General features: G+C 36.8%; 1 protein-coding gene across 4 annotated transcripts in view; it reads left to right on the plus strand.

Moving 5' to 3' along the window:
• The window catches only part of LOC121443507 (choline/ethanolaminephosphotransferase 1), a 41,305-nt gene that overhangs the window by 1,238 nt on the left and 22,948 nt on the right, over nt 1–17,119 (plus strand). For 3 of the 4 annotated variants that reach the window (XM_041645506.1, XM_041645382.1, XM_041645296.1), the window contains exons 2-4: nt 6,778–7,184; nt 13,356–13,503; nt 15,943–16,084. In XM_041645506.1, coding sequence (XP_041501440.1) covers nt 6,846–7,184; nt 13,356–13,503; nt 15,943–16,084 — 629 coding nt within the window. In that variant the 5' untranslated portion in view covers nt 6,778–6,845. Of the gene's footprint in view, nt 1–884; nt 1,036–6,777; nt 7,185–13,355; nt 13,504–15,942; nt 16,085–17,119 lie in introns of those variants that run through there. The other variant, XM_041645456.1, reaches the window with a different exon arrangement.

Genomic DNA, 17,119 nt, shown 5'->3' on the forward strand with positions numbered 1-17,119 from the left:
GTTGCCAGTTTTTGCCATGTTGTATCATTGCTAAAGAATATATGGTTTTGCTAAAACTCTTCAGGCACTAGGTAACAGTCCATACTTGCTTTTCAAGAAGTATAAGGGCTTTATCCGTGAGTAGTTAGAATAGTTCCTTCCTACTTTAGGACTGTCAGTGATGTGTTCAAATACGTGTGTTGAACTGACTGAGTCAAACTCAAGGTAAACGGTATACGACATTTGGAACGTAACCAGTTTAAGACTATTGGTGTTGGAAGCATTCCAGAAGTCTGAAGTTACAAATCATTTTGCTGTGTATTAATCTATGCTGAGAAATTCTAAGTTCCTTGAACAGCTCAACTGGTTTTCCTTTGTAAGAATCTTTAGGTAAATCTGCCTCAGATTACCAGCAAGTGCATTTTATTGCGTAGCACTTCCTTTTCTAGGCTACATAACTTGCTCTTTAAACTGGCTAGAAATGGTGCTGGTGTTCATTTTGAGGGTTATGCTTTACTCTTTTTTAAAGAACAGAAAAATGAATAAGACTTCAGACTCCCCAACCCCTTATGAAAGTTCTTTCCCTTCTTAAGAAACACAAGATTTCACTTCAGCAAAGCACCAGCTATAAGCTGTGTTACACGGTATTGTTGGCTTCCAAGTGTACAGAAAAAGCTTCCCCCCAAACTTGTTTTATGTATCATTCGTTAAATGTTAAACATAATAATTTTATGATACATAAAAATTAGATACAGAACAAATAAATCATTTGTTAAATAATGCTGAGCTTCATCTTGTGATCTTATTAATTTTCTTTTCTTGCTCCTGTTTTTCTTTCTCTTTCCTTTGCTCTTTGTTCTAGGGTCCCTTTCTTAATAGTTCTGCTCTTAGTATTTTACTGTAGTAGTGGCAGAGGTGGGCAGGCTATATCCTACTGGATTCCCCTGACAAGATTGCAAACATACTGCTGAATCAATGCAGAGAAAAACTTGGCACCCTTAAGCATGGTGGGGGGAGGAAGAAAAGTTCTAGAATTTCACACAAGTTGGATATTGCGTAAGTTTATCTTACGATCTGCTCAACAGTTGAGTTTTCTGTTTCTGCTTTTGTTGTTTTAAGCGTGATATTTATCAGATGCATAGATCTCATCCACGACAGGAATAAAGTGGGTGGGATGCTGTTATATATGTTCTTACATGAATGACTTGAAAACTTACAAATTGACTGATTTTTAAGTAAATGTGTTCATTAAATATTATTTCTTTGTTGAACATATATATATATATGTATATGTATATGTATATCTATGCCTACAGAAGGAAAATGCTTTGTTAGGTAACATCCCCTTTATGCTCCAAAAAGCTTGTTGCCTCGCATATGATATAATTTAGTTGAGGACAAAACCCACTCAGCCCCCACTCACACAGCCTTTGCATTTCTTGAGAGTGTAGGCATGTCTTTCTAGGCCTACAACAACCAAATGCTCATTAAATACTAGAAGAATGATATTCAGTAAGTATTGATTTTTGTTCTAATGTCAAATACGGTATAAGATTATGGGGGAAATAATGTTAAGACAGGAATGATCCCATGGTCATGGAACTTGGAGAGCACTGTGGGGGGAGGGGGTAAAGAAAAATCAAGCTCTACAAACAGAAAATTTTCAAAGTAAGATAAGGGCTACGTGAAAGCAGGGCACTTGAGCCAGGTTGTCACAGGAGGGAGGGTGTTTACTGAGTACAAGGGGAAAGGTTGTGGTAGCTGTTAATATTATAAACTGAATTTCCACAAGCAACCTTTTTTTTTTCATTTAAAATTACTTTCATAATTATGAAAACCTGTTCTCACTTAACAGGCTGTACTCTGAAATTGTAGGTTTTGTTACAAGTTCCTTGGCAGTTTTCCGCTAAATCAAAATAAAATCTAGTACTTCACCATAGCTTATGAACCTCTGCAGTCACTGATGCTTCAGACTTCATTTCCTGTCTGATTTACTTTTGTTTTGCCTTTGTGGTCTCTCAGGTACCTGAACAAGGTACACTTTACTTCCTCATTCTCCATTTCTTGGACTATTCTTTATCCTACTCTTAAAATACCTAGTTCCTTCTTTTCTTCTGAGCTGGTCATAAAAGCTTCTTTGCTGACTTCCACCACTATTTAAAATGTATACTTCCAACTCTTCTCTGCCTCAACACTTGATTTTCTGTATGTCTGTTATACTTTGTAGGGCTACTGCTTGCTTCTCAGGTTTTAATATTTGTTGGGTGTGGGAGCTTAGACCATGTGTGTCTTGTTCACTATACCCACATAGTAGACACATTTGGAACTTAGAACTTTTCTCTTGTAAGCGCTACTTTGGTGTCTAGGCTAATCAACAGTAACTTTTACTTTGCTGGAGCTTTTGGTGTTGTTGTTGTTGTGATTTTAATTTCTTATGTAGTAAGAAAGATGTTTTCTATATACCTTTTTGGACATAGGACTGACTCCACACAAAATTTTCAAGCAATTCAGATACCTTTTGGTAATATTTGTAATGTCATTCCAATTTCCATTATTGTGCTCTTTGATCTTCCTCTTCTAAGCTTCCTTTTGCTGCTGTCTGATTCTTTGACATAATTAGCTTTTAGTTGGATAAAATTCAGAAACTCATGGTTTGTTGTTTTCCCATTGGCAGTAGCCCTTCTCCCCTGGGATTATGGAAGGAAAGGTGGAAATGACCTGGAGCCCTGTCAGCCACCTCTCTGGCAATTGGCATGAGTTGAAAGTAGAGTAGCCATCAGTAGTGAGTGGCTGCTTGTGCCTGAATTCACAGTTACAGTGCTGTTACTAGTAGCTTTACAGAGACTATGTTGCCAAATCGAAAGGTTCAAAAACTCATTGCCTTTTTAAAATTTATGACTTACATAATGGCTAGGTAAGAAACAATTTGTCAAAAATGTGTATTTTTAAAATGAATAATAAAAGGTTAAAAGAAATTAGGCCACGAGGGGAAAATTCAGAAGAAAAGTATCAGTTTGTCAGCTAGTCCTGCCAAATGCTTAAACTTAAAACCATTAGGATCAATTGCTTGTAGCTATTCAGTGCTAAAATAGGCTAGTAGTCTCTGTGTACTGCCTTTAAAAGACAGTAAACAGAAGACAAATGAGAACCAATCAAACTGGGCCAACAAAATAAAAATTGACCCAACTAAATTTTTATTTCTCTTTCAAGTGCAGTTCCCTAAGAGCTGATTATAAATTGCTGAATATAAAAAAAAGGTATTATCCTGTTTACTATACAAAAATTGGCTACTGTAGCCAAACATGATTACAGGTGCCTATAATACTAACTCCCAGGAGGCCGAGACTTGAGGATTCAAAGTTCCAGGTCAGCTTGGACTACCTAGCAAATTCTAGGCCAGCCTGAGCATGCAGAATGATATCCCATCTCAAAATATGAAAGGAGGGAGGAGAGACTAAAGAAGTAAATTTAACTACTCTAAAGTAGGTGTTTGATGATCATATTTCAATCAAAGTGATAAACAATAGCATATTTTTTTAACATTTTTTAAATATTGCTATTGTACACCACCTCAGTTGCTTAAATTGCATCTCTTTTTATTCTCTAGAGGTTTTTCCTCTTTTTTTTGGAAATTTGCTTAACTTTTTTTCTGAAACAAAAAATTAGAGATACATGATTGATGAGTGACAGAGGATTTAGACACATAAGTAACATTAAAGTTTTGGGAAGTAGTATGTATAGGGATATAGAAGAGAGGTCCTGGTCTGTATGTGACAATAACATTGTATCCAGTGCAAGAGTGTTTTTCCAGTCTATGCTACTATCTGCTTCAACTTTTTCCACCTTTTCCCCTGTCTCTTTCTCTAACCTATTATAAAGCAGCCCCTACTGCTTTCAACCAAGGCAGAATAAACTGGATCCTGCACTGTTAAGATACCTGAGATCCCACAGTGCACTGTTTCTGGGAACTTCACATTGCTTCCTGGATAGGTTTCAACCAGAAGATCACAGTATCCCTCTTGGTAGGCCCAGTTGGTTTTTTGCCACTGCTGTTTTAGTTCAAGAGTATCAAGAGTATACTTTCTTTGTTTTGTTGTTAATTTTCTTGTGTTCTGCTCCTTTTATTCAGTAATGCTGGGTTCCTCACAAGATTCTTTCTTCTTCTTTTTTTCTCTCCATGTTTAATCCCTTCAAGAACTTTCAGTTTTCTAGTTTTCAGACTTTGACTCTAAGTGAAATTGCATCTTCAGCTGAAGTAGTCTTTTGATTTCACTCAAAACATCTCAAACAAAAAGCTCTGTGTATCATCTAGGCATAATGGCATGCACCTGTGGTCTCAGCTACTTTGGAATCTGAGGTAAGAAAGCATAAGTACAGATATTCAGGGCCAACCAATCTAGGTAAACATAACAAAATACTTTTTGTTGAAAAGCATTATTTTTGTACAGTCTATTTGATCACACTTTTCTCATCCCTTTCCTGACTTCTTCAGAGCCTCCTTAAATCCACCCAATTCCAGACCCTTTCTTTCCCTTTTTAAAAAAACAAACAAAAACTCAAGAAACTCACACTAAATAAATAAATAAGTCCTACAAAAACATGAAATCAAGCAGACCAATATGAAAGAAAATGCCCAACAAAGCAAAATGAGACAAAAAAAGAAATTCTACAAAAATACCATTCATTTTGTGTTGGCCAGTTATTCCTGGGCCTACTCTGAAGTCTGGTTAATATACCCAGGAAGACTCCATTGGAGAAAACCAATTTTTCCTTTGCAGATAACTTCTTGGTTAGGCATGGGACTCCAAGTCCACTTACCCCTCTCGTTGCTGGGACCCCATCTGGTTGAATCTGTTCAGGCCCTGTATGTGCCGCCATAGTCACAGAATTCATATGTGTATCAGTTCTGTTGTACCTTTGAAAGACATTGTTTTCTCTGTGCTCATCCAGTGAAATCCTCTGGCTCTTACAAGTTTTCTGCCTCTTCTTCCACATAGACCCCTGAGCTAAGGGGAAGGGTTTGATGAAGACATCCCATTTAGGACTCAGTGCTGCAAAGTCTCATTCTACACACATTGTTCAATTGTCAGTCTCTGTGTTAGTTCTCATCTCCTGTAAGAATCTTTGATGAGTGAGCAAGACACTGATCTGTGAATATAGCAGAATGTTATTAGGGGTCATGTTATTGATATGTTCCTTTACCAGAACAATAGTATTTTCTTTTTCCTTGTGCTGGTCTATCTAATCTCTGGATCTTTCACCCCAGTAGTGTCAAGCCTAAGTTCCATCTCATGGAATATACCTTAAATCCAACCAGAGAATGGTTGCTTACTGCTACAACATTCATGCTACTCTTACACCAGGAAATTAAAAAGGGCTAGAGTATGGAGTATACTCTGAGCAGTGGAAGGGTTGCTTATCAAGTAGAAGGCTCTGGGTTTAATACCTAGGACTTCGAAAAGGAAGGTTGCATGTGTTCCTTCCTTCGCTGCCATCGTTACCAGTTCCCCTTTCACCCATCACTCCAAAAGATGACAAGTTAGAAACTTTACAGCTACCCCGTTAGACGTCAGTGGCGTGAATCTCTAGCTGCTGACTTTTTCTTATACCTCTCTTACTGAATCCTTAAGAGCTTTCTGATGATTGTTCTTTCTATATAGAAATTGCTGGTAGACTTAGCTACCATTTGTACTAACCTTTTTATCTCCCTACTATAATCTGTCACTAATCATGTGCTAATTTTCAATTTTTTTTCTGTTTTGTTCTTTAGGATTAATATAGCTATCCTATCAATCTTGAAAAGATTCCTAAAATTATTTTCTTATAAGCTTAATTACAATAATTATATTATCTCTAGTCTTTTCTAATTCAGGTGCAGCCCTCCAGGGCATAAATACTCAAAGGTCCTTATGGCTGTCACTTAGTGCACTTACCTTTGTTTTCTTACTGCTTCACTTCCTCAGATCACCCTGCTGATACCCTGTGTATTGTGCTGTTTGCAGAACTTTTGTTTGTTTCCAGTATCACCTGTAATACAATCTGTATCCCCTTCTATCAGTAAAAGTTATCTTTTGATTTATATTTAATGGAAGCCTTGTATTTGTTTGACCATCACTTAATAGCTATGTGAACATGTTAATTAGTCTCTCTCTATTAGTTTCTTTTTCCTGTAAAAGTTAGGATAATTAGCACACACATTTTCCACTCTCCCAGATTGTTATGGGGATGAAATTAATTTATTTCTACAGTATTCTTAGTTGGTATAGATGCTTAATAAATATTATCTATTATCATTAAATGAAAGTGTAATTTAAGAAGGTACTGTTGTAACAAACTGGTAGTACTTTCTTAGCATGTGCAAGGCCCTGTCTAATCTGTTCAACATCACAAACATGCATGTGTAAAAGATCGCCTTAGTTAAGTTATTCATCTAATGATAATACTAATTTGCTAGTTTAGCACCTCATTTTCCATCCACACATGTATCTGTATGTACATCTGTGTATAAAGTGATTAGGCTTTTTCTAACGTCTCATTCTATTGTTAACTGAAGCAGTGAAAGATGGTCTGTGATCTGTAGAATCAGATAAGCTGTAAGGTATGAAAGTGCATGGCTATTAATGTCCCATAATTTCACTTAAAGGAAGTTTATATACTTCTTAGTGAGAGTTAGAACTAAAATTAGATCCCTGTGGACTTCCTATTTGGTGTTAGCTCTGTTATGTTAACTTTTTTCTCTTTAATGTACTGGAAATATGTAGGTAGCAATTGACAAATTTATCTCCCTTTGCTCCTCAGATAAATAGCTACAGAAGACCACAAAACAAGGTAAATCATTATCTCCAAGTAAAAGAAAACCAAGATCCATGAGTGGGCATCGGTCAACAAGGAAACGATGTGGAGATTCCCACCCAGAGTCCCCTGTGGGCTTTGGGCATATGAGTACTACAGGGTGTATATTAAATAAATTGTTTCAGTTACCAACACCACCACTGACAAGACACCAATTAAAGCGGCTGGAAGAACATAGGTATCAGAGTGCTGGACGGTCCCTGCTCGAACCCTTAATGCAAGGATACTGGGAATGGCTAGTTAGAAGAGTACCCTCATGGATTGCCCCAAATCTCATCACCATCATTGGACTATTGATAAATATCTGTACAACTATTTTGTTAGTCTTCTACTGCCCTACAGCTACAGAGCAGGTAAGAGTGATGCCTTAACAACGGTGACATTTGTTGTAGCTCAGGAACGTTGTAATTGGGAATCTAGGTCACTTCATATAAAGGCAGAATGTTCTCACAGCTATTTGTTAACTGTCTTTATCCTATCACACTTTAATGAATTAAATAAGTCCTTCCTATTTGTACGACTGTTACTTATCAGAAACTTGAAGAAAGGGGATTCGAGATGGCATGACTAAAAGCACAAGGAGTGGTACCTGATACCTGTGACCGGCAAAGGAGGCTGAGACAGAAAGGTCTTGAGTTGGAAGCGAGTGTCACTTCATAGCAAGTTTAAGGCAAGGCTGACCGGGCCATTTTTCCCACATGTGTCTCTTTTTTCTTTTAATTTCTGCTTTATTATACAAACATGGTTCTTACAGAGTGTGAATATATTTCTTGTTTCTTATTTTTTTAAAGACAGTCTTTTACTCTAAAACTGACACTGGAGGCTGGCTTCAGACTCCATAACTTCCTATTCTATGCTGAGATTATAAGAACATGCCATTATACCTGGCTCATTTTCACAAATAGCTTGCTGTATATCAGTCAGGATACTTTGAGAGCAAAAACCAATACAGTTGTATAATGACATCACATTTCCTTTGAACTGTTTCACGTGGGGGTACCTGGACTATTAATTCCAAAGGATTTTGGTCTAGATTTTGGATCCTTAATAGAAACAGCAAGTAGGTTGTTGATTGCAATGGAAGGATTCTAATAATCCTAAACCTGCTCTAGAAAGAAGATCAGGGTGTAAGAGAAGGTTTAAGAGTGACTCAGACATTAATCATTTATTGAATACCACAGAATGTACTAGGTAACCATGGTTCCCTATGTGATACTTTTCTTGTACAGTTTTCTTAAGTGATTTAGATTTACTTGAGACAGAATAGGAAATACAGAAGCACTCTTTCTGTGTTTTGCATGGCACAGTAATGTCCTGAAAAGCTGCATGGTAGAAATACTTGTTAGGCTCAGCCCAAGATACTGAAATAGGTGATGGCTGTTCTGTGGTAGATCTGTCATCTCTGAGATTGTCAGTAAGATACAAAAAGTCTCTAACCCTTCATCTGTCTAAATCTGATTTGTAGTATTGTGAGAATTAATGTATTCAGTATGTCCAACATACAGTGTTCAGGAGATAGAAACTGAGTATTGTTTCGTTTGGGCAAAGAGATTAAGTATATTACTGTCTTTCTTATAACCCCCTCCCGTTCCTGATTTCTTCTATGATGCATAATAAGTAGAATAAACAATCAAGTCCCTATTGAGTTCTTTGTGTTTTGTTTATTCATATTTTAAAATTAAAAGCTCTGTAAATTTAGCACTCAAAAAAGTTTCAGTTCTTTGTATTTGATTCTTTTGGATCTTTCACCAGTAGTGATGGCAAAGTTTTGTGGGCATGGGTTATGAATATTCTGTTCATTTTTATGCTCAAGAATTTTTAAAACTTTTTGCTTTTAAATGTTTTATCTTTTTAGATTATAGCATAATTGCAATATTTCTCTCTTTGCTTGCCTTCAAACCCTCTGCATGTAAATACCAATATTTCTAAGAGAAATGAGGTTCATTTTTTCAGTGGCTTCAGCTGGATTTGTTTTTATTAGATAAAGGAAACTTCCGGTCAATGAGTAAAGAAAGTAAGTTAATCTTTTCCAAATTCTTCAGGTAGAAATGGTAACCTTTTTTGTAAATGGGATACAAAAATATCCCTTTGATCTGTTTGTTACTAAAATATTAAATTTTATCAGCTTAGTAGCTTAGATTTTTGTTTCTTTTGTTGATGGGTTTGTTCTTGTTTTTGTTTTTTTGTGACAGAATCTTCTATGATTACAAGCATGTGCTACCTATCATACCTACTAGGATTTTGTTTTACTACTGTTTTTTAATTTTACATTTTTGGCTAGACAGGTAACTCAGTGGTTAAGATACATTATTGCTTCAGTTAGGTTCTTAGCACCCAAATCTGGCAGCTTACAACCATCTGTAACTCTAGCCCCAGGGGACCCAACATTGTATTAGTAGAAGTTAGTATTATCTGTTTTACTCATATAGACACACATATATACACATAATTTAAAATAATAAAATTATTATTATTATTTTTTTTTTGGTATTTCGAGTCAGGGTTTCTGTGTAGCTTTGGAGCCTGAACTAGCTCTGTAGACCAGGCTGGGCTCGAACTCAGAGATCCACCTGCCTCTGCCTCCCAAGTGCTGAGATTAAAGGCATGTGCCACCACTGCCCGGCTCGAAATAAATGTTTTTTTTTTTAAACAACATTTTGTTGTTGTTGTTTTTGAGACAGCACCCCACTTTGTTGCTCCTTGGTGTGTAGACCAGGTTGGCCTTGAGCACTCTCAGTCCCCATGCCCATGCCTCTGAAGTGCTGGGATTGTAGGTGCATACCTCCAAGCCTGGCTTTAGCTTAGGTTTTAGGACCATAAACTAACGTTGGGTTTAGTCTTGCAGCTTTATGTATGTAGTATGTTAGAGTTACTTTTGCCATGTAAGACAGATAAAGGAAGTTAGTATTACCTGTTTTTTGCACATGAAAATCATAATCGATCTGTCCTATTGCTGTTGAGTTTTACTGAGTTGCCAGCAGTGCTGTAAGAGCAGGAAGAGGAGAAGGAATAATGATCAGACCTCTGGTCTGTGTATGGTGGCGCTTATAATCCCAGCTAAGCCAGGAGGGTCTCCATTTCTAGCCCATCCTGAACTGTGCAGTTAAAGACTTTTGTTGAATTTGAATACATTTTTTTTGTCATATAAACACGAGGTTTTTCTTTTGTTCATTTGTTTTTGTTGCTGTTTTGTACTTTTGATTTAACTCACTACAATATCTTAATCAATTTTTAGCATAGAAAAATGAAAACTAAAATATCCCATTCACAATATCTCTGTAGCGGACAATGAGGAATACTGAGAATTCAAGAACAATTGCAGTGGGTTTTTGATCCTACTGCACGTACTGGCTTTGTGGGAGCCTAGGCAGTTTGGATGCTCACCTTACTAGACCTGGATGGAGGTGGGTGGTCCTTGGAACCCTGATTGCTCTTCGGGCTGATGAGGGAGGGGAACTTGATGGGGGAGGGGGAGGGAAATGGGAAGCGGTTGCGGGGACGAGGCAGAAATCCTTAATAAATAAATAAATTTAAATAAAAAAATAAAAATAAAAAAAAATTTCTATTGCCATTCAAAAGAGAAGAGAAAGTAGTATATAAAGAAATTCAACAAAAAAAGATATAAAAGGAAAAGTAAAAGTCTGCCTTCATATTACTGTATTAGTTACTTTTCCTAGTGGTGTGACAACATGTCTAACCAATACAGCCAGTAGGGTTTCTTTTGGCTCATAGTCTGGGGGAAAAGTCTAACGTGGCAGGGAAGGCGGTGGTGGCAGCAACACGAGGCAGCCGGTCACATGCAGTGCAGCCAGGAAGCAGGATGCTGTTGCTCACCTATCTTCCTTCATTCTCTTTCTCAGTCTGGGACCCCAGTGCATGGGGTGGTGTCACGCATATCCAGGATAGATCTGGTCTACCCTCAGTTAACCATTTTGGGAAAGTCTTATAGATACACCAGGGATATGTTTCAGGATGAGTCTAAATCCAGTCATTTGACAGTGAAGATTTAACCATTACACCTACCTTTCCTTACTATCCTTGCCTTTGTGTCAGATTTTGCCAGTCGGCTTTCTTATCTACATATCTGAGTAATGATTCTTGACTGACTCATGTCTTCCTTTCTTCACCTGGCTTTTAAATTAGCTGAGACCACACCTGGAATAGGAGACTTTCTTTAAAAATAAAAATACCCCATAGCTGTAAAATAATGGAAATGAGGGAAAAGTGATTAAATATTAGGTATTTTTACAAATTTACAGAAAGGAAAAAATAAAACCAGGAAAACTAGTGTGCCTTTTTTTTTTTTGTATGTAATTGTTATTTTGCTGTTTGCTGACATTGTATGCACACTAATAGTTGAAGTCCTCTCTGTTTTCATGGTAATACTGTAGCTTATTAAAATCCTATGTAGGCTGCAAGGAAGGTCCTATGTTTTTAGTTCTCCAAAGCAGAGCTATTCAGTAGCATTTCTGTGGTTGTTGGAGTGTTCTTTGTGTGGCTAAGATGGTAGTAAGCCTCTTGACTACTGAGCATTTGAAAGAATAACTATAAAGCTGATTTTTTTTGTCTAATTATACTTAATTCAAACCAAAATATGTGCACATTGCTAATGGCTACTGTGTTGGGACAATGGGACTTAGAGGATGCTGAGTCTTGGAGGTAAAAGGACAGTAGACCTGAGCCCAGAAGAGGGGGTCCTTAGTCACAAAGGGTTCCTTGGCCATTTCAATGTATTTGCATGACTGTATACTGCCTCAGGGTTTGTGCCTCTGGTTTCAGAGAGGTATGTCTTATATGGTCCTTATAATAGCCTCAGTTCTAAAAGTGTGGAGTACCAAGAAGATGCTTTAAACAAGATCATTATTGTTTCATACAAAGTTATAAACAAATCTTTAGCAGAGAAAAACCCTTTTCAGTATAGAATATACTGATATCTTACAGCTCTTGAATATTAATATAGTGTAACTTGACAACTGTTATGTAAGAAAATACTGTGATAATAGTAAATTTTTCATAGCCTAGACACAAAAAAATGCAATGTTTAAATCACCATCGTTTTCAAAAAAAACAATAGCAAAGTATTCTTTATGAATGTGATTATAAATATATGAAAATAGTTTCAGGCTTTCACAAACCAGAGCATCTTTGCCATAGTGTTGTTCTATGAACCTTTGTAAACGCATGTTAAAAACAAGTTGCTTGATACAGAAAATGTGAAAATATTTGTATTGTTGACCATTCTCGAACATTCTCAGTATGCATCACCACACTGGGAGCAAGAAGTCCTTCAGGGAGAAGTGAGGAATGTGCTTAGCACTGTGGACCCAGTGTCTCCCTGGTAAAGTGAGGGATGCTGTGCTAGTTCCCTTCTTTAGGCAGCATTTCCAGGTATGGTAACAAACACATTCTTGAATCCTAGATCTTGGAAGGGAGGTAGAGGCAGAAATTCTAGACTAGCCTCAGCTACCTAGAGATTTGAGTCCAGTCAGACCCTTCCTCATAAAATAAGAAAAATTTTGATCAACATGGTGCTACAAGCCTATAATCCCAGAACTTGGAAGGTAGAAGCAGAGAAAGAATTCAAGGCCTAAACAAACTTGGCTATACAAAGAGTTTGGGAATAGACTGGGCTGTATAATTCCCTATTTCAGAACAACAGAAATGAAAACAGGGTGTCAAGAAGTCCAGGCTGGCCGTCAACTATCTGGATAGCCAGGGTTGACCTTGAGTGGCTGATTTCCTGCTTTCACCTCCCAAATGCTAGAATTACAGGCAGGTTCCCATGTAAGGAATTATATTGATTAAATAATAGGGGGATTTAGAGAAGACAATGCAGCCTCTTGAGAGTTCTGTAAAATTCCTGCAAAGTACAGTTATCCTTTGAGAATTGTAAAGGATTGATTCCACACAGAAATCAAAGTCTGTAGATGCTTAAGTACCTTCCCTAAAATTGTCTTAAATGCACATATAATCCATATGTACCCTTCCATATTCTGAAAACAATCTCTAGACTACTGGTAATAGACGCTCTTAAGTAGCTATGTGTAGTATCATTTAAGAAAATAAGAAATATTGGTATAGATGCAGGTTTTTATACTTTAGAACTTTGGCTGGTTGAATCCCTTGGTTACAGAACCCAGACACACGGGGGATCTGTTGTTGTTAATGGAGACATTCTTGAGCACTCTTAAAGACAGGGAGTTTGATTCTAACAATCCTAGTTACTTCAAGCTTCAATAAGTTCTTTATTATTTAGTTCTTGCATCATCTCCCACATCTTTCAACCAGAAGTACTTCTGTAGGGAATGAAGAGAAGTTGGGCTGGCAAGATGGGCTTAACGGATAAACTCTGACCTCCACATGATTTCCCTCCCTCCCCCCCTCTCTTGTGCGCACGTGCACGCACACACACTAAATAATGTGATTGAAATGTGATTAAATATCTGCTGTTAAACATTTTAGCCAAATCGAGGTAATGAAAATATCTGAGTATTTTTGGTTTTTTATTTTTATTTATTTCACAGGCACCTCTCTGGGCATACATTGCTTGTGCATGTGGCCTTTTCATCTACCAGTCTTTGGATGCTATAGATGGGAAACAAGCAAGAAGAACCAATAGTAGCTCTCCTTTGGGAGAACTTTTTGATCATGGCTGTGACTCACTATCAACAGGTATTGTTGCTTTTTAATACTGAGAATTATTAACTGAAAGAAACAATGTGATAAGTGTTGGAATAAATTTAGTTAGTTCCCAAGCAGATGATTTTATATTAAATTTTAGTGTGTTTTGAAACTTGTGATTCTGGTTAATGCTTGTTCATTGTTGGCAGTATGGGAAAATTTGGAACCTAAACTTACTTGTATTTATTTTTAACCCTAAGTTTTGGTTTTGGCTGTTTTTGTTTTGCTTTGTTTTTGTTTTTATTTGTTCTTTTCCTAGTGCTTGGGTTCAAACCAGGGCTTTACATATGCTAGGCTAGTCAAGCCTGATGTGGGATGTCCTACTGTATATGTGTTGCTTTTATTGGTGAATGAATAAAGCTGTTTGGGCCAATGACTTAGCAGAGTAAAGCCAGGTGGGAAATCAGGACAGAGATGCAGAGAGAGTAGGCAGAGTCAGGAAGACACCATCTAGCTGCTGAAGAAGACAGATGCCCAGCCTCGTGGTGATACATAGATTAATAGAAATGGCTTAATTTAAGATATAAGAGTTAGGTAGAAATATGCCTGAGTCATCGGCCATCCAGTGTTGTAATTAATATAGTTTCTGTGTGAGTATTTGGGTCTAGGCAGCTGGAAAACGGATGAACAGTCTCCATTTACACAAGCTTTCTTCTACAGTCTCCAGCTGAGGACATTGTCTTTTTAAAATATTAGTATAATTGTCATTATTACATGTCTCATGGTTTTAGATAAAAGTACAGTAATGGGTAACTGGTAGTTCGTGACCTTGTATTTGAATAAATTCTAATTGCGGATAGAGTATATTATACGTTTGAATTATAAATATGCAATAATATAAGGATCAAAAGACTGATGTGATCAAGTTTAGAGATATAACATACAGCATGAGGATTATAATTAATGATATTGTATTGTATATTGATAATTTACTAAGAGCAGAATTTTGATCTTTCCACCACAGAGGTAGTAATGGCGAGGTTAATTTTAGTGACCCTTTCATAATGTGTACACATATCAAAACACTGTTAGGTAATTTTTTTTTAAAGGATAGAAGGAAAAGTGCTGGCAGTGGGTTGTGCCAGCGTAGGTGAACTATAGATGATGATGTCTGTATTTTTAGTATGTTGCAAGTTTTTCAAATAATACTTGAGTACATTTTTACTTAAAAACTTAAAAATGAAATTGAAGTGGGCATTGTGGTGTACACCTAACACCACCTGAGAGGCTCCAGCAGGAAGAGCGTAAGCATAAGGATAGCATGAGCTATGGACTACATAACAAGATCCTTTCTCAAAATAACAGTCAAAACAATATATTCATTTCTAACCAGTCTTTCTAATAGGGGTGCTTTCCCTCCTTATTTTAATTTAAGTCTTTGGTTCTATCATTTTCATGGTTTTTAATTATTTTTAAAAGTCTTGATAGTTTTATATCTGAATCCAGCTTTGCCTATCAAAATCATTACTTCTTTGTGTCCTGATGGTAGCCTGTTTGTTAAGAACAGCTAAGTAAATCAGATGAAGGAAAACTCAAACTTTCCACTGAACGAAAACTAGCTGGGTAACTTGAAAGACTGTTAGAATTAATGAGGAAACATAGAATGCGAATTGCTTTGTTTTTATAATTTAAATAAGTCGTGTTATATTATAGTTTGTTTCAGACTTATAGGAAATCTTTTTCCTATATATGATTCATAATGATAGCTGTGAAATAAGAAAGGACAGTTTTTTAGTCTGAACAAGTAGGTCCCTTTGGTTGTTGAAGCTCTCTGGGTTCATTGGTTGCTGTTTGTTTGTTTGCTTTTGGTTTTGACTCTGTGCTTAAACAGTTTGTGCTTTTTTGTGGTATTTGTGTTGGTTTTTAAATTGGGGGTGTACATGTATGTGGGAGCCCCAACACAGCTCCCTTCAGAAGCCAGAAGAGAAAATCAGACCCTTCAGCTAGGTTGTGAATCACCAAAATCGGTGTTGTAACCAATTTCAGGTCCTCTGCAAGAGCAGTATGTGTGCTTGACCCCTGAGCTTTCCATCCAGTCTCTCTCTTTATTGTTTTAAGACAGAATATTTCATTGTAGCTAAGGCTGTCTTTGAACTCCATCCTCCTGCCTTAGCTTCCCTAGTGCTGAGATAGACATTTGTTTGGTAGCATGTTCAGCAGCCTGAAACGTTTTACTACTCATTTAGTACTACTACTAAGTATGGAGACTTCAGTAGGCTGAAGTGTTTTAGTTTCTTTGAGAATTTTGCCCTAGCTGAGTGATTTAGTAAAAAAAAAAAAAGAGAGAGAGAAAGACATTAAAATTATGTTGTAAAACATGTAAATATCACTTAACTGAAAATAGATTATCTTTAGCTCATCTAAAATGATTTTCAACCCAATTGATGCTATAGATGCCATTCAGTTTTCATTTTCATTTTTCTTCTGCAGTTTTTGTGGTTCTTGGAACTTGTATTGCAGTGCAGCTTGGTACAAATCCTGACTGGATGTTTTTTTGCTGTTTTGCTGGGACATTTATGTTCTATTGTGCACACTGGCAAACATATGTTTCTGGAACATTGCGATTTGGAATGTAAGTAATACTTAATGGTAATTCTGTCTTTGCTTTCAAATATGGAGAATGTTGCTTATAGAGATTAAGTATCAAAAATTGATCAAGTAAACTATTTAAAACCATTTTCTCTTTGTCATATATCTCTCTGTATGCCTTTGGGAAAGAAGTACCAGAATCACCCAGTAGTATTGTTAAAGTAGGACGAAAAGCTCCTGACTCATCATCACGGGTGGTTCCAGATTCACTTTTTTATCCTATGTTTTATTTTGACATATAGAAATTATTATTTTCAGACAAGGTTTCTCTGTAGCTTTGGTGTCTGTCCCAGAACTAGCTAGCTCTTAAACCAGAGCTGGCCTCGAAATCACAGAGATCTGCCTGCCTCTGCTTCCCAAGTGCTGGGATTAAAGGTGTGCGCCACCACCGCCTTATTTTTAAGAGCGAGTTTCTGAGCTGGGGAGATGGCCCAGTGGTTAGAGCATGCACTGCTTTTGTAGATGTGACCTGTGTTTAGTTCCTAGCACCATGTCAGGTGGTCCATAACCACTGTAACTTCAGTCCCATTGGATCTGACACCTTCTTCTTGCAGATATCCACATATTGTCACATAATTAAAGCTAAATATTTTTTGAAGAAAAGGATGAGTTTTTAAGAGCAAAGAACGGGTCTTTAAGTGTCATAGTTTAATTAGTTACAGTATTTTATACTGATTTACTTACAAATCTACAAAAATAATTCAGTTGATAGCACACTATTTAGCTTCTCTTTTTTTTTGCTGCCAACAAAATGTCTGAGAATTTAAAAATGAAATACATATAAACATGAACGAAAAGTTCCTACCTGTTGATCAGTATTTGCCATAATGATTAACGAGTAAATCTTGGGTAGTCTTGGATTGTGATTAAGGATGGCATTCATCATCTAGGTTTTTGTATGTTTGTTTGTTTTGTTGGTGGTGTTAGATTTATTTATTTTTATTTGATCTGTATGGATGTTTTGCCTGTATATATATCTGTGTGCCACATGTATTCAGGTCCCTTGAAACTGCAGTTA

Source organism: Microtus oregoni, unplaced genomic scaffold, assembly GCF_018167655.1.
Source record: "Microtus oregoni isolate MIOR12 unplaced genomic scaffold, Mior012 000000F_ref0000247, whole genome shotgun sequence".
NCBI lineage: Eukaryota > Metazoa > Chordata > Mammalia > Rodentia > Cricetidae > Microtus > Microtus oregoni.